At 38.6% G+C, this 23,602-nt stretch overlaps 1 protein-coding gene across 6 annotated transcripts in view; it reads right to left on the bottom strand.

Moving 5' to 3' along the window:
- The window catches only part of TARBP1 (TAR (HIV-1) RNA binding protein 1), an 81,881-nt gene that overhangs the window by 41,179 nt on the left and 17,100 nt on the right, over positions 1-23,602 (bottom strand). For 5 of the 6 annotated variants that reach the window (XR_003137190.3, XR_003137191.3, XM_025448457.3 and 2 more), the window contains exons 9-13: positions 22,820-22,909; positions 17,283-17,424; positions 11,649-11,748; positions 10,496-10,668; positions 1,192-1,289 (exon numbers count right to left, since the gene is read on the bottom strand). Coding sequence is in view for 4 of the 6 variants with exons in the window: in XM_025448457.3 (XP_025304242.3) it covers positions 1,192-1,289; positions 10,496-10,668; positions 11,649-11,748; positions 17,283-17,424; positions 22,820-22,909 (603 nt within the window). In the remaining 2 variants the exon portion in view is untranslated. The remainder of the gene's footprint in view (positions 1-1,191; positions 1,290-10,495; positions 10,669-11,648; positions 11,749-17,282; positions 17,425-22,819; positions 22,910-23,602) is intronic. The other variant, XM_049108915.1, reaches the window with a different exon arrangement.

Raw genomic sequence — 23,602 nt, 5'->3', positions numbered from 1 at the left:
GTAAGATATTGCTATTGAAGCAAAACAAACCAAACAAACTTCTTCATTAAAGCCCTTCTTGGAAATGAAGGTGTAGCAAAACCACTATTAATAACTGCTTAGTAAGAAGACAGTTAACATTCCCCACTCCAGAGTTTTTTTTTTTCAGTTGCCTTGCCTTCCTACCAAAACAGCTCAGGTCTTTCAGTAGACAACATGCCTTTCTGTATTTTCGCACCTGCTCACAGGCCTATCAAATGTACTTGAGTATTCTAATAAAAATTAAAGTAAGTATATTTTCTCAATTTATTAACAACCTACTGATTCTAAAGCTTCGACATTTGTCCCTAAAGATTTCGACCAAAACAAAAAAAAAAATTAAGCATAATAAACATTTCTAGAAGGATAGGCATTTTCAAAATATTTACGAAAAAGGAAAACTTTTTTTTTTTGAAATCCCAGTGCAGTTACCCTGAAGTGTTTTTTGTTTGTTTTTTTGTTGTTGTTGCTTTTAAAGATTTTATTTATTTATTCATGAGAGACACAGAGACAGAGAGAGGCAGAGGGAGAAGAAGGCTCCATGCAGGGAGCCTGACATGGGACTTGATCCCAGGACTCCAGGATCACGCCCTGGGCTGAAGGCAGGTGCTAAACTGCTGAGCCACCCCAGGATCCCACCCTGCAGTGTTTTCTTAGTTTCAGGTACTCTTTTTCTCAGCTGTCTTACAGGGAACAAAATATGTGGAAAGCAGAGACAGCAGAAAAGGATGCTCACCTCAGACCCACTAATACCTATTCTGTGTTTCAGAATCGCTTATGGAGCTTTAAAAACAGACCCATACTGATGGCTGGTCTGGCCCCAAACCTGCCAAATGACACTCTGGATGCTAGGACCTAACCTGCCTAGGTATGAGAAGTATTCCAAGCAGGTCATACCATGTGGATTCTCACACCCCGGGGAATGGATATATTATCTCCATTTTGCGGATGAGAAAGCACAAGTTCAGAAAGGCTCCACAACTCTCCCGGGGCCTCGGTTATGACCCAGGTGGAATGGAACGATGAAACTCCAAAGCTTAAAGTTTTTTCTGCTTCCTAAAAGGTGGCTTTTCCAGAAAGTATCACATTAATAGTCTAAATTTCATATAATGCCTGCCAGTAAGTAATCACTCAAATATTAATGAAGAAAAAGTTACTCCTGTGAGTACTTACACTACTGAGTTCATTCATAGTGAGCCGTCGGAGGATAAATTCGGAAACACTTTCGGTAGTAGACAGGACAAAGCTCTGAAGAAGCGTGAACACCTCATCTGTACGGGGAGAAAAGTGGAACTGAAATGCCAGAATATAAGTTCCTTGGTCCAAAATATGCCAGACTTTCTAGTAAAAGTACAACTATGTGAAGCATACGGGTGAGTCACTTACCAAAAATGAATTCCAATAACATATTATTTCAGTACCATATTAATAATAGTAACGTAAAGTGATATAATTAGTACCATGGGGAAATCTCTAATTCACCTTAAAAATCACTCAGGAGTTGTAGTTGTGCAGAAGATGGAACAAGAACACACCAGCCTCTCTCACTATAAAACCCGGACAGAATATCTAAGCATCTATGTGGAGACTCTAAAAGGTAAAAAGTAGCAGATGGATCCAGAAAGCAGCTAACACCCAACAGCAATGAGTTTACCCTGGTCCTCCACAGACTGAGACCACGTGCAACAGCAATCAAGAAAGTGGGCAGCACGAAGGGCCCCAACCTTCTGATCAGAGAATGGAAAAGGGGAACCCCAGAGACACAGACAGTGAGCTCTTAGGAATTCCAGAGCAGGAGGCGCTCAAGAAAACAGCCCCAGAGTGGTCCGTGAACTGTTGGGCTCACCCCGTGCTGCTATGCACGGACCTGCTAGTGAGCAGCCTTCCAGAGACTTTCCAACCTGAACTAACAGAGAGACAGCTGCCCAGGTCCCAGACCGGCCACATGGATCACACGTGACACAGGTCACGACCACACCACAAAGCTGACAGTGGGAGCAACGTGCACAGACACTGGAACGTGAGGAATTAAGGCCTAACCCGAAGCCGACTGCGACACAAGATTATCAGCATTCTCCACAGGATTTAAATAAGACCAAGAATCTCATAATATTCAAAATATCTAGGATTCAATACAAAATAACAGGGCACATGAAGCATCAGAAGATTTCTAGCTCATGAGGGAAAAAGACAATCTACCAGTGCCAACAATGAGATGATGCTGACTCCAGAAAAACCTGACAGAGACCTCAAAGCAGCTAATGATAAAAATGTCAACATACCCTCTTGAAACATACGGGAAAATAAAAAGTGTCATAAGATACACTGAAAAACCAAATAGGAATTTTAAAATTAAAGAGTGTGATTACTGAAGTTTCAAAAACTCACTGAATGGGAGTAACAGAAAGGAGAAGCAGGAGAAATGAGTCAGTGAACATGAAAATAGATCAATAAAATAAATCATATGCAATATAACAGAGTATAACCAAACTGCTGAAACCTAAAGACAAAGAAACAATCTTGAAAGCAGAGAAAAACAGCATGTTACTTAGGAGAAGAACACAGTGAATTACTACAGAATTCTAATGAGAAATCATGGCAGCCAGAAGCAAACAGAATATGTTTAAATTGCTTTAAAAAAAAAAAAAAGTACAGCATGAGAGGTCATTTTCAAAAAGAAATCTAAAATCAATAACCTAAACTTCCACCTTAACTTTTTAAAAAAGGCAAAATAAACCCAAAGCAAGCAGACAGAAGCAAACAAAAAACAGAAATCAATGAAATTGAAAAAAGAAAAAAAAAAATCAAGAGCAAGAGAGAAAAAAAAAAACAATGAAACCAAAAGCTGATGTTTTGAAAAGGTCAGTAAAATAGATAAACCACTAGCCAGTCTTGAGAGAGGCAGAGAGAGTGAGGAAACAAATTATCACAGAGTCCAGATGCTGCACACATTTAAAGGAGAAGGGAGTACCATGGACAACTCTAGAAATATAAATATTCCCATTCACAAATGATATGATTGTCTACAAAGAAAAAATCCAGGGGCAGCCCAGGTGGCTCAGCGGTTTAGCGCCACCTTCAGCCCAGGGCCTGATCCTAGAGACCTGGGATCGAGTCCCATGTCAGGCTCCCTGCATGGAACCCGCTTCTCCCTCTGCCTGTGTCTCTGCCTCTCTCTCTCTGTGTCTGTCATGACTATATAAATTAAAAAAACAAAAAACAAAAAAACCAAACCCAAGTATTCTATGTTTAAAAAAAAAAAACAAAAAACCTCATAAATAAGTTCTTCAGGAAGGTCAGAGGATACAAGATCAATACACAAAATTCAATCTCATTTCTGTATACTAGCAATACACAACTGAAAACATCATTTACAATAGCTTCCCCCCAAAAGACATACTTGGGCACAAATCTAACAAAACCCGTCAAGATGTACATGCTGAAACCTAAAAAACTCTGATGAATGAAAGCAAAGATACTTCAGTAAACTGAGAGACACACTATATTCATGGATCAAAGGCCCCAATATAATAAAGGTAATTCTCCATAAATTATCTATAGACTTAATGTAATTCCAGTAAAAATTCCAGCAGGATTTTTTTTTTTTTTTGGAAATACAAGCTGATTATAAAGTTTATATGGAAAGACAAAGGAACTAGAATAGCTAGAAATATTTTTGACAACAAATTTGAAAGTACACTACCTATTTAAAGTTACTATAAATCTACAGTAACCAAAACAGTGTGGTATCGGTCAAGGGATAAACATACAGATCAGAACAGAAGAGAGTCTAGAAGCAGATCCACACAAATGTGGCCAATTGATTATTTTTAAACAACTTTATTGACATAATTCACATAACATAATTCATCCATTAAAAGCGTATAATTCAGTGGTGTCTAGTACAGTCATAGATAGGTGCAACCATCATCAGAGCCAATTTTTTACAATACTTTCATCACCACAAAGAGAAAGTCCATACCATTTAATCATCACCCTCATAAACCCATGGCCCCCTTCCTGTCCTACACAATCCCTAATCTACTTTCTATCTCTTAGATTTGCCTATTCTGGATATGTCATATAAATGGAATCATATAATACATGATCTTTTGTGACAGGCTTCTTTTAACATGTTTTCCAAGTTCAACCATGTTGTAGCATGTATCAATAATTCATTCCTTTTCATGGCCAAATATAGATATACCATTTATCATTCATTTATCCATCTATTTTGGATTATTTCTGCCATGGCCACTACCTGCTTTTTTTTTTTTCCACAAAAGTACAAAACAACAGAGAAAGGACAGTCTCACCAACAAATAGTGCTGAGTAACTGGATATCCAGTGCTGCCTGGATAGGCAGGCAAAAAAAAAAAAAAAAAAAAAAAAAATCTCAACCTAAACCTTACACCTTAAAATTTAACTCAAAATGTATCATAAATCCAAAAATACAAAACAAAATATTTAGAAGAAAAAAAGAGAAAATCCTAAATTACCTTGGATTAAAGCAAAGGTTTCCTAAACATGATACCTAATGCACAATTCATAAAATAAAAAGAAAAGCAAATCAGACTTCATCAAAATGAAAATTTTTGTTCTACAAGAGACATCTAAGAGACTGAGAAGCCAAGCTACAGATGGGGAGAAAATATCTGTAAATCACATATCCAACAAAGGACTTGTATCCAGATCATATAACAAATTCTCATTATATATGTTTCATACAAGTATATGAAAACAACTCAATTTTAAAACAGGCAAAAGATTTGAACATTTTGCAAAATGTAGTATCTATCACTTTTAGAAACATTCATTTTTTTAAAGATCACACAGCATTAAAAATTACAGCATTAATTTTAAATTTTCATGTTAATTATTATAGAGACAACAACACTATCTGGCCTCTGAAGGAGGTCATGACTCACTTGTCAGGTCAAGAAGCCACAGCAAATGGTTGAAAAGTAAAGCTTTCTACTATAAAAGTAAGCATTATAACCAACAATATGGAAGAAGAGAATACTCCTTCCAGATTCTCCATCTTTTCTTTTCCTATATGTATTAATAATCACATAAAGAAATTAAAGTTAATCTAAGGTTCCCAGGGAAAGCTAAAGGCTTGCAGGACAAAGAATGAAGAGACATGAAGAAAAGCAGGGACTGTGTTTCCAACATCATCCTCACTCTCAGGGTGCTTCCCATTAGTTACACCTCATACAGAACAATGTCCCAGACCCCTAGTCATGCCCACCTCTCCAATTTAACAGCTCATCACGATACACAAACTGTGCACGAAGCATCAACCAAAATGGGGTATACGGTTTTGTTTCCTTTTCTGTGCCTCATATAATCAATAGCGGCAATCTGAATCCCAAAAGTGGACTCAGAATTGGTCTAAAGCTGCCTTAGTCAAAATCACGATGACACCACACACACCCATTAGGATGGCCATTATCAACAAACAAGCAAGTGTTGGCAAGGATGTGGAAAAACAGATTGTGTGTACTGCTGACTGGAATGTGTAAGGGTGCAGCCACTGAGGAAAATAGTATGGCGGTTCTTTAAAATGTTCAACCAAAAAAAGAACGGAAGGCAGGGACTTGAAGAGATGTTTGTACATTTGATGTTCACAAGCTGCATTATTCACACAGCCAAGAAGTGGAAACTACCCGTGTCCATCAGCAGAGGAATGGGTAAACAAACTACGGCATGCACATCCAATGGAGTCTTAGCCTTAAAAAGGAATGAAATTCTGACTCGTGCTCCAGGATGGATGAACCTTAAAGACATCACAGTTTGTGAAATAAGCCCAACATACGAAGACAAAACTGTGTGGTTACACTTGTCTGAGGTCACTAGAACAGTCAAAATCACAGCAAAAAAAGTACAAAGGTAGTTGCCGAGGCTGGGGAGGGAGGGAAGAAGGAGGAGGCACCTAGCAGGTACAGAGGTTTCAGTTTGGCATGACAAGAAAGCTTTGGGGAATGGATGGTCACTATGCGAATGTACTGAATGTCACTAACGGTACACTTAAAAATGGTTAAAGTGTACATTTTATGCTATGTGTATTTTATCACAATTTAAAAAAATAAAAGCTACCTCCAGAAGAAAAGTTCAAGGAAACACAGAGATTAATCAGGGTCCAGGGACGCCTGGTGGCTCAGCAGTTGAATGTCTGCCTTTGGCTCAGGGCGTGATCCCAGGGTCCAGGGATCAAGTCCCACATAGAGCTCCCTACATGGGGCCTGCTTCTCTCTCTGCCTATGTCTCCGCATCTCTCATGAATAAATAAATAAAATCTTAAAAAAAAAAAAAAAATCTGGGCCCAAAATCAAAAGCCACTGGGAGAGGAGTGAGACCCTGCACAGAGGACTGCAGGCCCGCCAGGGTGTGTGTAGCGAGCAGTCAGGGTGCAAGGCGTCCATGGCTGAAGGCCAGGTACTCGGGTCCAGGGGATCCAGTGGAGCCAAAGGGGGAGCTGCTATGCAACTAGAGGGCACTTCCACACATATAAGCAGCATGCAGTTATCTTGAATTTTGAAAAACAAAACAAAAAAAAAGATTGGAACAGCATTTTACAAAAATTCCTCATTTATATGTACTGTGGATGCACCAAAGGAGACTCACAACCCGAGTCCAATCCCATTAGATATGGTCTGCAACAGCAACAAATCACAGACTGGTGGCAAACAGCCACACGCCTGCTTCCATTTTATGTTCAAGAGCGCTAGCTGCACGTGCACCCTCAGGCCTTCCCGGCAAGCCTTCTACTCCTCCCCGGTCCACCCACTAATCATCCTCTCCCCCAATCACCCAGCTTCCTCGTTCACTATGAAAACACAGCAGCTAGCAAGGGACTCCTGTAGCCTCTGCCTCTGCCTACCCACCTACACCTACACCTGTCTCCCCATCAACACCCTATCTAGGGCCGCCCCTCCACTGGTGCCCCAGATCCCATGTGCTTTCGCTATCTCTCAGCCATCAGGAAGCAAATGTCTGTCCCCTGGTCACATCTTCAAAAGTCCCCTCTACTGAATCGTTTCTATCAGCATAAGACACTGCTATTTTCTCCACCTAAGGAAATGAAACTTATCCTGTCCCACAGCAACAGTCCCATTTCTCCGTTCCCCCACACATAACACCCCTTGAAAGAGCTCCCCAGACTTTGTACCTCCTTGCCTCCCTATGAGCTGTGCCCAATGCCACCCAAAACACCCTGATTTCCATGTTGCCAAAACTAACGGTTACCTCTCTTCCTTTGGCTGACCAGCAATATCTGGTGCAGCTACCACTCCTTCCCCTGGCTTCCAGAATAGCACATTCTCCTGATTCTTTTCTTCCCATGCTGTAGTGAGTGCCCTCCCCCAACCTCTCAACACTGGCGCTCCCCACGCACCTGGACCTCTTCCCCAACTATACTGGCTTCCTTAGTGTTCTCGTCCAGCATCATGGCCTTACATACCATGTCTATGCTATGATTCTCAAATTTATATTTCCAACCCACGCTTCTCCCTGAACTCCAGACTCAGAGGCTCACCAACTCCACCAGGATAGCCAGCAGGTCCTCTGCACTTAAACTGCCCTTAGCAACTCAACTGTTTCCATGACTAGTACCTCACGCAAGCCTGGAAGTTGGTCTTTGGAGCTCTGCCCTTGCCCCCTGACTAGTGTACTCTTAACACTAGGGCAGAGGGAAACATTTAGAGTCTTTGCTTATCTAACTGTTCCCTTCACAGGGATGTCTTCCTCAACAACCTAACTATACCCACAATCCTCGAGCTCTTCCCCAGCATGCCCCATCCCACATCTCTACCTTGTTTCCCCCAACACCTGTGCAACTACCATATATGGTATGTAATCACTGCTTATTATCCCTCTTCCAACCTTGCCCCAGTCCCCTGTAATACATGAAATTTCGACAAGGGCAAGGGTGTTCTATTTTTCATGGTGACATCACAGTGCTCAAAACAGTGTTTGGCATACAGATCATCAGTACATATTTGCTGAATGAATTCCCCAACTCCAGCTCAAAGGCTTTTCACAGTTGGCCCCCTCCCCTATTAAGATTTAAATATCTTCAAAACTTGAAGGTCAGCACAGTAACAGCTGCAGGTTAGGGGAACGGCACCCAGCCAGAGATTCCACACTGAACCCCTTCTTTCCACTGCTTTTGTCCCCATGTGATGTTCTGAGCATTAATAGGTTTTAAATAAAAAGGGGAAAAAAAGGAATAAAAATGGAAATCACAGTAGTACTCTCTCAAAGACATAAGAATGACAGTTGTTTTAGCCATGATGGAGATTCATTATGGTATCCCCATTTTTTTTGTATATTTAAGGATTTCCATAATAAAATCCTGAAAATTAGATTAAAAACCTTTTAAACAAAAGGCAGTGTTGCCTCAAACAGCAGCATACTGCCAAACCTCAATCTCACCTGCTCACAGTAAGCACTCCTGGGTACTTCTGACTTTACCACTATTTCTTCATTGACCCTGGTATGGTAATGAATTCTCAGACTGCTTACTCATTTATAAAATGGACATAACTATTTTCTATTTTTCTCTTGTCTCAATAAAAGAAATCTTTCAGGATTAAGATCTATTTACAGTTAATTAAGCTTGATATGGTTTACCAGTTGTATGAAAGCCAACAGCTACTAAAATTAAGCAGGTACTTCTTTGGCTCTAACTTGGTGACATAAATTCCTGCATGAAGTGCTATAGGAACTCATGTTCTGCTGCTGCTAATAACATAAGATATGCACACATTTTGGAAGAGAAAACTGGAAAAACAGTTTTCATTATAATATGAAGCTGAATATGCACAGACCCTAGGAACCAGTACACATGCTGGAGAGACACACACCCAGGCCCAGAAGACATGTACAACATGTTTGTGACAGCACGATACGTAACAGTATTAACTACAATCCAAAGTTCAGCACTGGGAATATGCATGAACTGTGTCATCTCTGTACAAAAGATGATTATACAACAGGGAAAATCATGAAGTCTAAGAAAGGATGTGGATGAATCTTAGAAACACATGCAATGAAAACAGTTACAGAAGACTTCCTATAGTGAAGTAACATTCCTACAGAGCACAAAAGCAAGAAAACGAGACACTACATGGTTGGGGAATATCTATCGATAAAGTGAAGACATTTTTGAAAGTACTTGGAAGTGATAAAGACAAAAGTCAAAATGAGGCAAAAGCGGGGATTGAGGAGTAACAGGTACATTTGTTCTTGGGTCAGGCAATAAGCTCACTGGTGTTTGATTACTTGGCATCAAACATATAGAACCATCATACACTCGTTTGTGTGTGTGTGTGTGTGTGTGTGTGTGTGAGAGAAATATCACAATTTTCTGAAGGGTACTTACAACCCAGTCCCGCACTGGAGAGCACCAACCCTATTTTTACAAATAATCAAAACATGTCAAATGAAACTAAATTTATGCCCTTAAGGAGACAAAAAGCTTATAAAAATTACTGTTATGTGTACAGCATTTGGTTCTGCTGCCGTTCTTAAAAATATCAGAATTTGTAAACTAGCTTTAAAATTTCATAAGCATATATTAAAATCTAATCCTATCAATGTTAATCTCAGGGTGAGCCTAATACCGATGTTTCCCTAGGATTCTCAAACAGCAAGTTTCTAAAATTCCAAGTGAAACTGCTGGGAAAAAATTGAGAATCAAGGCTCTTCTGTGAATAGTGTCTCTAGTGTCCATGGGTTTTCAGCTCTTGTCTTGCATGCGTCTTCATTTAAGGAAAGAAGAAAAGGTTCCATGCTTCTACTACCACCATACTTTCTGTATGAAGTATATTCTACTTCAAAGGTGCTCAGAGACAAACATATTTAAAAATAAGTAATTATGAGGGATCCCTGGGTGGCGCAGCGGTTTGGCGCCTGCCTTTGGCCCAGGGCGCAATCCTGGAGACCCGGGATCGAGTCCCACGTCAGGCTCCCTGCATGGAGCCTGCTTCTCCCTCTGCCTGTGTCTCTGCCTCTCTCTCTCTCTCTCTCTGTGTGTGACTATCATGAATAAATAAATAAAATCTTTAAAAAAATAAAAATAAAAATAAGTAATTATGAAACTACCATTCTTATTGCTTTAGCTTAATCTCTGCAACTCTAGCAGAGTGGCCATTAGAAATGGATCTTGCTTAAACATATATGAAACAGGGATCATTTTCATGTCTGCAAATCAATGAGCAAGCATCAATGAAAAATAAAATCACATTCCAAAATCAACAGTAACCCGCGACTGTGAACATTATGATGCTCGCTCCATGAGGGCAGAGGATCTGTGCCTCCGCTGTGGTATCCCCAGCACCACCAAGGGATACTCAGTCAGGAGCTGCTGAATGCATGAGGTAATCCTTTTATTTGAAAAGATCAGGAATTTCCTCTCATTCTAGACACCAACCATATACCAAGCAAGACACCAACAGAAACTCTGTATCCTCACCATCTTGGGTACTGGAACCTTTCAACATGCAAGTGTGCAATAACTTCAACAGCAACTGGAGGCATCTGTCAGTTTTCAGCAAGGGCATGTAGGCATTTGTACCAAACTTCATAAGGGATTCCAGAAGAGGATCTAAGAATATCCTTAATACATTCTGTGTTCTCCGCTTTTCACTAGATATTAAAAGACATGCCCAAATCAAGCATTTCAAAAGCATGAAGAAATTATTTTCCATCTCTAATTTGTGGAGCTGTTTAGCTACTGGATTCGATTAGACAGAATGAGTCTTATGGACGATCCAGACACCTAGCACCTATTGGAACTGATCTTCCCCTCTGGCCTCCTCGCTGACCTTTCAGTCTGTGCATTCTCAGTAAATTTTCAGTGTGCTCTCAAAGAAAGCACAGGGAAGCACATACCATGCTCGACTCTAGGCACAAGTAGGAAGGAAATCTTATACCCAATTTATTTGTAAATTGAAATGCTGAGACCTCACTATAGTAATTCAAAAAAAAACAAAACAAATATATGTTCACGAAGGAAATGAGGCGTTAACAAAAACTACAAAGAATCATAAGGGTTTATTAAAAAAAACCCATTAGAATCAACTTTCACACTAAAACTCTGTCTACAAGAGATTTGATGTTAATCAAATTAACTGCCTATTGCACAAATACTCTAGCAAATGGAGCTATTTTGCAATGATTATCATCTGGTGAGAACTAATCTGGGCACATTCTCAAAATATAAATGAGACTGTTTTATCTGTATTACTTTAAAAAAAATTACACATTTTACAAAGGGGTTAAACCCTGTAAATTTCTTTACCTGATCTTATGCTTGAGTCTTATAATCCTCTCTTGTAATATTCTTATACAAAAGCAGTGATTACTGTAGTGTTTTTTGACCTTCTCTAATAGTTAAACTTACCTCAAAAGATTAACAAGACCCTATTCCTATCCATTTATTAATTTTAAATAATTCCTTAGCGTACTGCCAGAATTTTAGTTTCTCCCTTTAATATACTGTGATCAATTCCATACCAATCATGGAAAAGTCTGAACAGGCACCATAAATTGGATTAGTCTTTTTAAAAAAAAAAAAAAAAATAGAAAAAAAAAAAAGCTTTCTTTACAAGTTTAGAAACACTTACCTATACTGAGATTTCATTCCTTCCACATCTACAGCCAATAAGACCATCATCGCAACTAGCTTGGCTTCGAACCAGTCAGGCATAAAGTGGTCTTCTCCTGCTTAACCAATGAGAATTGAGGTTTGCAAAGCATTAGCAAAAATCCTTTAAAGATGATGTTTCAAGAAGAAAACAGCCAAATGATTATGTTGTATCAATATCAAAGTACAAGCGCTGAGATAAAATGCAACGGCCTCCAGCATAGCTCATGGTTATAATGAGAGTTGTAGTGAGTGGTATAAAATGGGTGAAGGGAGTGCACACGAGGAGGCTGTGCCCTCATCTGTCCCAGGAACAAAAGAAAGTCCCATGAAGGACAACTGGGCTGAGCAAGAAGACTGGGAAAGGGGACGCCTGGGTGGCTCAGTGGTTAAAGCGTCTGCCTTTGGCTTGGGGCATGGTCCTGGAGTCCTGGGATCAAGCCCCGCATTGGGCTCCCTGCAGGGAGCCTGTTTCTCCCTCTGCCTAGGTCTCTGCCTCTCTCTCTGTCTCTCTCATGAATAAATAAATAAAATCTTTAAAAAAAAAAAAAAAAAAAAGGAGGCTGGGAAATGAATAGGAGGGGGAGGGAGACAAGGCTTTCCCAAGGAAAGAAGAGCATACTGAAGGCCCTCTGGAGGGCACAGCAGGCCACATTCCAGGGGATGGAAGGATGCCAGTGCAGCAGGGGTACACGTGTGGGAGGGAATGCCAAAGATGAGGTGACACAGACAGCTGGGGAAGAGACCCCAGACCTTAGCAGGCCATACAAAGAATTTGTTTTACCCTAAAGGCAAGGAGAAGCTACTTGAGGTTAAAGTGAAGAAATATAAACGGAGGAAACATCTGTAGATCCAAATTGGTAGTTTAAAAAGATTTCTCCAGGTACAATGTGGAAGAGAGATTGTAGGGGAAGCAAGAGGAGATTCAAGGTAACGAGATGTGAGGCAATTCTGGTTATTTCAGTTGAGAGAATAGAATTGGCTAAAAGGAAAGCAGAGGAGGATGGGATGGGTTCCAGACAAAGGCTCTGGAGCCTCAGACCTGTGTCTGACCCCAGTCCTGTGCTTTTCAGCTGTGCGACCCTGGACAACTGTTTCTCCTCTCAGAAAGATTAGGTCTACGCTGAAACTCACAACAATATGTGTCAACTACACACAAAAAAATAGAAAATAGGGCAGCCCCAGTGGCGCAGCGGTTTAGAGTCGCCTGCAGCCTGGGGTGTGATCCTGGAGACCCGGGATCGAGTCCCATGTCAGGCTTCCTGTATGGAGCCTGCTTCTCCCTCTGCCTGTGTCTCTGCCTCTCTCTCTCTCTCTGTCTCTATGAATAAATAAAATCTTAAAAAAATAAAATAAAAATTAAAAATAAATAAATTAAATTAAATAGAAGAAAAACCTAAAAAACAAAGTTTAGGTCATCTTCTATGAAATCAAACTACTAAAACCTATGACTCTCCTTGGGTTTATTATAAAAAGTGAATTTACGCAGTTTCTAGAATAAGTTGTGGAAGAGAGAACATGGTAAACAGATTAAATGGTTAAGAGATTAAAATGAATATTTTCCCATCTCTGAAAGCCAATTAAATGAACATAAGCCATTAATAGATTTCTTTCGCATTCATGGTATATGATTATAGTGAAATCACACTTTTTACCTCAATTCTCAAGAAAAATTTAGGTAGCACATCTAGTTTTCCAGCGCAGAAGCTTAAATACTTAAACCATTTTCTTAAACATCCTCATATACTTTGTAGGTAATTTAATATATTTTGACATAAATGCACTAGAATAGTACAGAAAATAGTAGTAAAAACATACTTGCACGGAGGACAAATCAGTTAAAAATACAACAAAATGATAAACTCTGTTATGTATTATTTATTAAAATGCTATAAATGCGACTTAGGTACAATCAGTAAAAAAATTTGCATATTAAAAAAACAACACCCAATGTGGGTGCTATTCAGAAAAATGTAGTAGGCTAAATTTCTAAGTGTAGTAAAGATGAGTTACTGAAACTTGTTCTCAGAAACATTTTCCTCACATTAATGCTTTCATCCCCACATTTACATTAAAAAGTCATTCATAAACACAGACTAAGATGAAGTCATTCATGAGCAATCATGTAACCAGACACCCCTGACCTCAGGGGAGGTGAGGATGGGGGTGCTACTTGAGAATCAGAGCTCTCCAATCATAGCCCCACTCCCATAGCATGTAAGCAGGAAGCCTTGGCCTGTAAATAATACTACCCTTGTCGTTATGACCCATACAGGAGTTGAGACCTCAAAGTGGCTAACCTGACTGGTTTCACTCCCTCTAGCAAAATACAGCAGAGTTCAGAAACACAGATCCTGTTTGAAATCCTAAGCAGTTTTTCACCTTCGATACTGAAAGGGAAGGTTATACATCAGAAGTGTAGTGGATTTTTAATGACTTTGGACTTTTTTTTGACAGGAATGCCACAGTACCAGACCAATAATAACAGAGTACCTTCCTAATGGAAGACACACTCTGGCAGGTATTTCTGCTATAGGCTGCTTCCTCAGTACCCTGCCAGCACACGAAGCAAATCCACGTTAGAGAGCAGTGGCTCTCAAAACTTCAGCACATTGTAGAATCACCTGGAGGCTTTGTTAATACAGAGGGTAAGCCCCCTCCCAGAGTTTGATTAACAGGGACAGAGCTGGAGAATTTGTTTTTCTAAATAGTTTCCAGATGATGTTGGTGTTGCTGGTCTGAAAACCATACTCTGCAAAGCACTGATGGAGAATACCTCTTTACACTCCCTTTTTGCTCACTGAAGCCAGACAAGTGGAGGCAAAAAATGTTTGTTTTTTTTTTCTTAAAGATTTTATTTATTTATTCCTGAGACACACAGAGAGAGAGAGAGAGAGAGGCAGAGACATAGGCAGAGGGAGAAGCAGGCTCCATGCAGGGAGCCCAACATGGGACTTGATCCTGGGTCTCCAGGATCACACCCTGGACTGAAGGCGGCGCTAAACTGCTGAGCCATCAGGGCTGCCCAAAAAATGGTTTTAAAGAAACAAAGGAATTGCTGGCTATTACTAGTCACCCTAATGCATTTTATCCCTGAATCACCAGTCAAATCATATTACCACGAAATTTAAAAATTGAATGTCATGCGAATTAATCTACAGTGTTGGAGAGCATAGGGTGCTCGTCCGGAGCATGGAGGAAAGAAAGGTGAAGAGGATTAAAAAGAGGTATGAAAACACTTTTGAGCATGACAGATATGCTCATTACCTTGCTATGTGGTAGTTTCATATATACATAAGTCCAAACCCATCACACCGAACAGCAGTGTAATGTATGTCAATGATATCTCAAGGCTGTTTTTAAAATTTGTTGTACAACTGCAATGTACTACTTCAGGGCTATTCTGTGTCTCTAGATTTCTTGGTTACATTTTAAGTAGGCACATCATTTAACTACAAAATCTTTCTACCAAATATCCTTTCTGAGGGACTGATTTAAGATACATTTCTTCAAATGTATTTCCCTCTTTGGTTAATCTTAGCACTGTCCAAGGTCTGACAAGCCTTTAGTGCTACTTGCAAACTATGTTTCACTTTCTGTACTTCAGAAAGCCTGTCCTGAAAGCTCTTCAACATTTTTGTTTGTTTATAGGTGATGCTGGTTTTGTGTGGTTTTTGCTGCTATTGCTTTGTTGTCTTACATAACGTGTCCAAGACAGTATATGTGTCCATATGCATACACACGTAGACATAATGTGTGTGTGTACCTCATAGCCATCTTTACCTTTACCATTCCTTCTGGGGCTCCATGCCATAGACAGATGATGGATCTATAAATACAGAGACAGATAGGTGCCTACCTACTTTCAGCTCCTTGGATGCAAGTTCATCCCAGCCTTTTGGGATATTCCTTCCCACTTTTCACCTTTAATCTCTACTCACTCATCAGATGTCACCCACCTGGTGCCTCCCTTTACCTCTGCTGGTCTATCCATTCCAAATAGGTACTGCTTACAAGGGTTCCCCATTCTAGTGCTTGTTATGTCTTTCAAGGCACTGTGCTGGGATTACCTGCTTACCTACCAACTTCCCTGCTAGATCATGCTCTCTCTGAGGGCATAGCTTTTATATCTCTGAGGGATATAGCTTTTATATCTGACTCCAATGCCTCATCCTTAGAAAACAATTGATATATGCTTGCTGAATCAACAGCGTAAAATCTATCTGTACTAACTGTGCCAACCCCCCCCCCCCCCCCCAAATCTACTTTAGATGTAGAACCTGATTGTATATAGTGTTTTGGGCAATTAAGTCCTCATATAAAAACAAAATTGAATAGTACGTGTATTTTACGTTCAGAAACTCAAGCTAAATTTTGTTGCTTTGGAATTTATTAACTTGCTCTGAAAACTGCCCCAGTAACTGCTAATTAAACCTCATAAAGGCACTCAGCCAAGGGCATTAAAAGTCAAACAAAAATACTAAAAACACACACAAATGTCTCCTTTGCACTTGAAATCAAATTTCAAGTTTTTTAAAAACTTAAAATGGTATATTATAAACAGTATATTTTAAGTCCTAGAAATATTACAGAAGAAATTCTAAAAATCTTGTTTCATCTGATTTTGAATATTTACTCAGATCTGATGCTATTATATATTCTGAATTATAAAACAAGGTTGTAAGTATTTTAGGGACTTTAACATATGTGTACTCTAGCAGGGACTATAATTTATTTATTATTATAGGCCTAACAAACGAATCTTCCAAGTAACAGCATAGAGAGAGAAAAAAAAAAAAAAAAAAAAAACAGGAAAGAGAAATGTTCTAAGAAGGAAGAACAGATAAACTCTTGTATTTCGGAAGGATAATTATCTGATCATTTAAAACCTATTCCACTATCAGATTAAAGAAATCGGTACATGAAAATGACTTTGAGACAAAGCCAGGAAATTTAAGATGCGTCAAATTCAAAGATGCAATTTACCCAAATTATCACTAAGGACTTTAATGAAGAAGAGGCATTAGAAATGTAAAAATAATCCTAATTAATGAATCTGCTGATAGTTCTTCCCTCATGGCAGTCTTACACATTTCCCCAAAGAAGCTAGAAAACTGATCTTGGCTAAGTATCTGGTAAAAAGAAAAAAAACTAACAAAACAATCCTTTCAAACATAATATTTCCTAAAACTACTTTTCACAATCAGCTCATACTGCAGGTGATGCTTTGAAAACAAATGCACAAAAGATGCATAGATTTGTCTACAAATATTTCCACTTACAGAGGCTTTAGAAACATGGCTGCAGTAGCTAGCCTGCAAAAACTAATTGTAGAATAAATTTGTCTGTGTCCAATTCCTACTCTGACAATTTACTAGTTTCTTAAAACATACAAAAATAGTTTAAAATCTCAACTCCTACACCAGATAAAGTACAAGCTAGGAAACCTAAGTTTACATTTCATTATTCACATCATTTGGCTGAAAACCTAAATTTGATTATCAGTAAATTGGCACACATTTGGTTAAGCTTCTGTCTTGATCTGAAAAATTAGTTCAAAGTTCTCTGAAAACAATTTGGTGATATTAATCCATATAAGTGACTTCAGACTTACTTTCCCAAGAAGGTGACTTAATACACTCTTGAACTAGGTTCTTCACGTAAGCATTTAAAGAGGATGTCTCAGGAAGTCCAATGGAGCTACAAGCCGAGGCATGCCTAAAACGGCTTTCATTAACACGCAACCAATCACAGAGCTAGGAAAGAAAACAGTTATTTCTTTATTTTAAAAACCTAAACGAACAAAGGGTTTCTAATTTCCCTGAGACAATTTTCTTTCTTCCACAATAACCTGAAATTTAAATATCTGAACACAACAGGGGCACCTTGGTGGATCAGTCAGTTAAGCATTTGCCTTCAGCTCAGGTCATGATCTCAGGGTCCTGGGATCTGAGCTCCACATCAGGCTCCCTGCTGCTTCTCCCTCTCCCTCTGCCCATCCCCCTGCTCCTGTGCTCTCTCTCAAACAAGTAAATCTAAAAAAAAAAAAGTAATAAAACATTTAGCCATGACTGTGCACAGTGCAGATAGAAAAAAAAAAGCGTATTTGTATGTATGTGTACGTGTGTACATACATACACATGAATATATAAACTTAACAGGCAAATGTTTTAAGGTATCTAATATATAGTGCACATTTTCATAAGGTTTTCTAAAGAACATCTCTGTGAAAAATGACACACTGTGTAAACCAAATTACAACCTTAAATTAAAATTCATTCCTACTTCCTATACTAAAACAAGGATATGTTTGTTTTTGAAAGAATGTAGAATGTATTAGCTATAATTGAAGTTCCTACCTTCCTCACAAGTCTATCATATGTGCATTTTAAAATATAGTAACTAAAAAGAGAAATACCTATCCTTCTCCATGACACCTTTTAGAAGATTTGCAAAACTAAAAGTCCACAGAATTCATCTTTGGTCACGTGTAATTGTGAATTTTGTTTTGAAATCTAATTATGTTCTCAGTTTTCTTTTTACAGCAGATCTCTTACTGTACAAATTCAACATATGAATTTAAATATGAAGTAAATAATTATGAAATAAGTCTTTCTAAAAAATAATTTTTAAAAGTATTCCTTGCATTAAGGTTGTCCAAAATTATATAGGAGACAATAATACATCACCTGACCAAAGACAAACTTGATGAACAAATTGAATCAGTCAAAACTAAAACTGACATACCTTAGGTCCCAATGAACGAGTAGTTCAGAACACTAAAGAAGTTGCTCTATGTAGGTCTTTATCAAGTTGGATAATCGTGAAATCTAACAGTGAGGTCAGCCAGGATACTGACCTTGCAACAGGATATACTTTTTCTTTATGTTTCTCTCAAACTGGCCAGCTAAGTTTCTTAATTATTGCTATAAAATGTGTGAGGTTTTGCAAATCTTGCATTCCCACGAGCACCATCCTATTATAGCAAAACAACTGACAAACTCAAATTCCTATTTGCTGTTTCTATTAAACCTGGCACAAGATTCAAGATATTTTTCTCTTCAAAGAGTTTTCATTTCAGGATTCTGGGTTAAAATGGCATCTACCTAGCAATTCCTGGGAGACAGGTTCCTTTGATTGCCCTTTAAAATACAAATCTCAAAAGTTTATTTGGATACTGCCAAGACAATGAGAAGATGCCACAGATTGGGAGAAAATATTTGTAAAAGACACATGACTGGTGAAGAATTGGTATCCAAAATATACAAAGAACTCTTAAAACTTCACATTAAGAAACCAGACAACCCAATTTTTTAAAATGGGCCAAAGATCTGAACCAACACCTCAACAAAGATATACAAATAGCAAAGAGCATATGAAAAGATGCTATCATAGGTCACTAGCCAATTGCAAATTAAAACCACAAGATACCACTATACACCTCTGAGAATGGCTAAAATCCAAGCCACTGACAATACCAAATGTTGATAAGGATGTGGGGCAACAGGAACTCTCATTCACTGCTGGTAGGAATGCAAAATGATATATCCACTTTGAAAGACAATTTGGTAGCTCCTTAGAAACTGAACATTTTCTTAACATATAATCCAGCAACTGTGCCCCTTGGTAATTATTCAAATTAGTTGAAAAGATATGTCCATACAAAAACCCATATGTGAATGTTTATAGCAGCTTTAGCCATAATTGCCAGAATTTAAAAACAGCCAAGATGTCCTCCAGGAGGTGAATGAACAAACAGTGGTACATCAGACAATGGAATATTATTTAGGGATTGAAAGACATGAGTTACCAAGCCATGAAAGGACATGAAGAACCTTAAATGTATATTTCTTAGTGAAAGAAGTTAATCCAAAAATGCTTCATAGTAGATTCCAACTATATGACATTCTGGAAAAGGCAAAACCATGGACAGAGAAAACATCAGTGGCTGTCAAGGGTTTGCGTGTGGCTGTGTGTGGGGGTGGGGAGGCACGAGGAAAAAGAAGGATGAATAAGGGGAGTGCAGGGGATTTTTAGGACAGTGAAACTAACGGGTGTGATACTGCAATGGTGAATACGTGTCATCTGTCAAAGTCTGTATAACATACAACCCGAAAAGTGAACCCCAATGTTAACCATGCACAGTAGTTAAGAATCCTGTATCAATACTGGCCCATCAATCATGACAAATGCACCCCATTCATGCAAGATGTTAGTACCAGAGCGTTGGAAGGGAGTGGTGAGGAACTGTATGGGAACTCTCTGTACTTTCTGTTCAGTTTTTCCATGAACCTAAAACTGGTCTGAAAAATAAAGCCTATTATTTTTAAAATGTTACTTAGCTTGAGCTACAGGAAATTGCCATTTCCATAGGTTAAAAGTGACTGGATATCAATGATCTTATATGGTTCAAAATAATATTTACACAATAATGAGAACACTACCACCCACCAAGTTATACACTATAGACAAATCTACACTAAGGGACACACATGTATATGTAATTCCTTCTGTTTTTAAACCAAAAGAATTAAGTTTGGGTTCAGTTATAAACCACCAGACGAAAGCTTCCTGAGGACAGTGGCTGTTTATCTTGCTGATCATGTATTCCCAAAACTCAGCTTGGAGCCTGGTGTATACAAGGTGTGCAATAGAGTTTTCAATAAAAGAAGACATAAAGAGATAGCTAATATACCAAGAGAAAGTTAAAAAGAAAGAAGAATATGAAGACACTGAATTAGAGAACAGAGAAAAATCAGAGGAACAAGTTAGAAAATCGGGGGGGGGGGGGGTGGGGGTGTGATCCTTTCTAACCAACAATAAAATAACATCTGGCTGGCCAAAGGGAAAAAGACCATAAAGTGTGCTTACATTCGGTGTGGACCAAGCATGTCTGAAACATCTTCACATGCATTTTCTTAATGAGACCTCACAGCTCATACATATGTCAAAATAAATTCCAGATGGATTAACCACAATTTACAAACTAGTCTTATCAATGAATAGACGTCATTTAAATACTTGAACAAAGCAGAATATCTGAACAAAATGCAAAGAACAAATATATTTACTGGACATCTGGAGAAATTTAAACACTGAATATTTGAAATCAAGAAATGGGTCGTTAACACTTTTAGGTATGGTAAGAGCCTATTTAGTATTTAGGCCCTTTCAAAGCCTTTACCTTTTAGCAGCATATATTTCTAGATGAATTGATAAGATTAAAAGTCCAACAAAAGTAACTGATTAAATAAATTATAAAATATTTAATCGACTGAATTTTTAAATATTACATAGTGGAGATTTAGCAACATGTTAAAATGCTCAAATGTGGGACGCTTGGGTGGCTCAGTGGTTGAGCGTCTGCCTTTGGCTCAAGGCATAATCCCAGGACTCTGGGATGGAGTCCCACATCGGGCTTCCTGCATGAAGCCTGCTACTCCCTCTGCCTATGGCTTTCTCTCTCTCTCTCTGTGTCTCTCATGAATAAATAAATAAAATCTTAAAAAAAAAAATTCAAATAAAATAAAATGCTCAAATGTGAAGATGAAAAATAAAATTCAAAACAGTATAAGCCTTAAAAAAAAATAAAAACGTATAATCATTATTTTTGTTTAAAAAAAAAAATCATACATGTTGGGCAGCCCCAGTGGCCCAGCGGTTTAGTGCCTGTCTTCGGCCCAGGGTGTGATCCTGGAGTCCAGGGATCAAGTCCCACGTCGGGCTCCCTGCATGGAGCCTGCTTCTCCCTCTGCCTGTGTCTCTGCCTCTCTCTCTGTCTCTGTCTCTCATGAATAAATAAAATCTTAAAAATATAATAATAAAATAAAATAAAAAATCATACATGTTAATAATATATCATTTTAAATATACATACATAGAGAGAAAGCAAGACTGAGAATATGTATACTGAAAAAAATAATTAAGCCAAAAAATATGGATTTAATTTGATTGTAGGCATTACAGCTGATTTTTATTTTCTTTACATGGTTCTGTATTTTTCAGATTCCACCTAATTAGATGTATTATGATCAAGAAAATAAAATGAAATTCATATTTTTTTAAGACCCCAATTTTCTTTTTCTTCATTCCCTCTATTACCCTACTCTATGCCTCATGATTTCACACTTGAATTATTTTTTTTTTAATTTTTTTTAAATTTATTTATGATAGTCATACAGAGAGAGAGGGAGAGAGAGGCAGAGACATAGGCAGAGGGAGAAGCAGGCTCCATGCACCGGGAGCCTGACGTGGGATTCGATCCTGGGTCTCCAGGATCGCAACCTGGGCCAAAGGCAGGCGCCAAACCGCTGTGCCACCCAGGGATCCCCACACTTGAATTATTTTAACACAGTTCAAGCTGATTTCTCGTTTCTCTCTGTGTGTACACAGACGGACCTGCCTTCTAAAAGAAATGATCACATCCCTATCCTCAGTGATCTCTCACATACTGGAGAAATAGAATTTTTTTAAAAAAGCTCCCTGTCCTCAAAAACCATATAACGTGTAGAGGACACAGATTAGAATTCAACCAGCTACACTGATGGGTAAGAGCTAACAGGAGCAGAGTGAATGAAGTTCCTTGGTTTCAGACAAAACAGAGAGGAGGAAGCAGACCACCGAGGACCCCACACAGAAAAGCAGCACCAGGAGGCTAGTGGGACTGCAGGGCCATCGTGGGGAAGTAGCACCTGCCAGGGTCTCCATGAGACCAACGGCTGCAGATGAGGAAGGGTGTTCAGGATTTCATGATACATTTGATGCACCAAGTCAGGAAGAATCAGGAATTACCCTAATGTCAGACCTGGGCAACTGGATAGAAGGAAGTGTCATTAACAGAAAAAGCCAGAAGGAGGAGGTCCTATGTTACTGTTTCTGAGTTATCCAGACTCGAGATCTGCCCATAAGGACTACCTACCTTCTCTTCTAAGTGAGTCTGTCTCTACCCCAAACATTCTGCAGTCTCCCTTTAAGATTCTTGGTAGCATTATTAGTTAGGTTCACTCAAAGCAAATACACAATATTAAAAAATCTGTCCATAGATAACAAGGTCAACATATTTTACATAAGTGGCTAGTGGTTGGGTTCAATTAGAAAACAATTTTTTATAACTCTCAAAAGACCTTATCATTAAATTAGTTTCAATCTTACCTCTGTCCACAGTGAGGTTCCTCGTCTTAAGGACTCCTCTTGTCTCAGAGACATGAGAAAAGTTGAAACGTCAGAAAGTGACACCTTTTCCTACAAGGGGGGCAGGTTGGGGGAGAGTGTCAGGGCAGTTTAAAAAAGTTAAGTTACTCATTTAAAAATTTTTAAGCGAATAAAATGAAATCACTGTAAAAGCAAGCTAACATACTATTTAAAATAGAATGTTACTAGTTAAATCAAAAGAAAGCTATCTTTTTTTAAAGAAAATAACTTTAGAAATGAAGATACTGACTACAAGCAATCAATACATTGTCATATAAAGTGGAAAATTATTTTATAAATATGTTCCTTATGATCAAGGTTACCAACTTAGAGACAAGATGGTCACTGTCTAAGAGCAAAAACAAAAACATCCTATAAAAAATTACTTATTACTTAAGTTGAAAAGTGATGCTTACTTTTCAAAGCCATGAAAATGACCCCCTATCTTACGAAAACCACAGAAATCTTTTCACTCTTTAGGCTGTATATCTTGAATTAAGATAGCTTGCCCTGGGCCAGGTGTCAGCAAAACCACTCACAGCTCTTTTGTAAATAGTGGCACAGAGCCACTTTATTTATAAACTGCCTATTGTTGCTTTTAAGTAGTTTTAACAGAGACTATGGGATATACAAAGCCTTAAAAAGTAAACTTTTTCTGGCCCTTCACAGAAAAAGTTCGCTGACCCTTATTCTCAGCAAGAATAGTGAAGGGGGTCTGTAAAAAAACAGATACTACATACTCCT

This window comes from Canis lupus, chromosome 4 (genome assembly GCF_003254725.2).
Source record: "Canis lupus dingo isolate Sandy chromosome 4, ASM325472v2, whole genome shotgun sequence".
NCBI classification, from domain to species: domain Eukaryota; kingdom Metazoa; phylum Chordata; class Mammalia; order Carnivora; family Canidae; genus Canis; species Canis lupus.
Note: the sequence above shows the minus strand (reverse complement) of the source record. Positions and strands in the feature narration are given on the sequence as shown.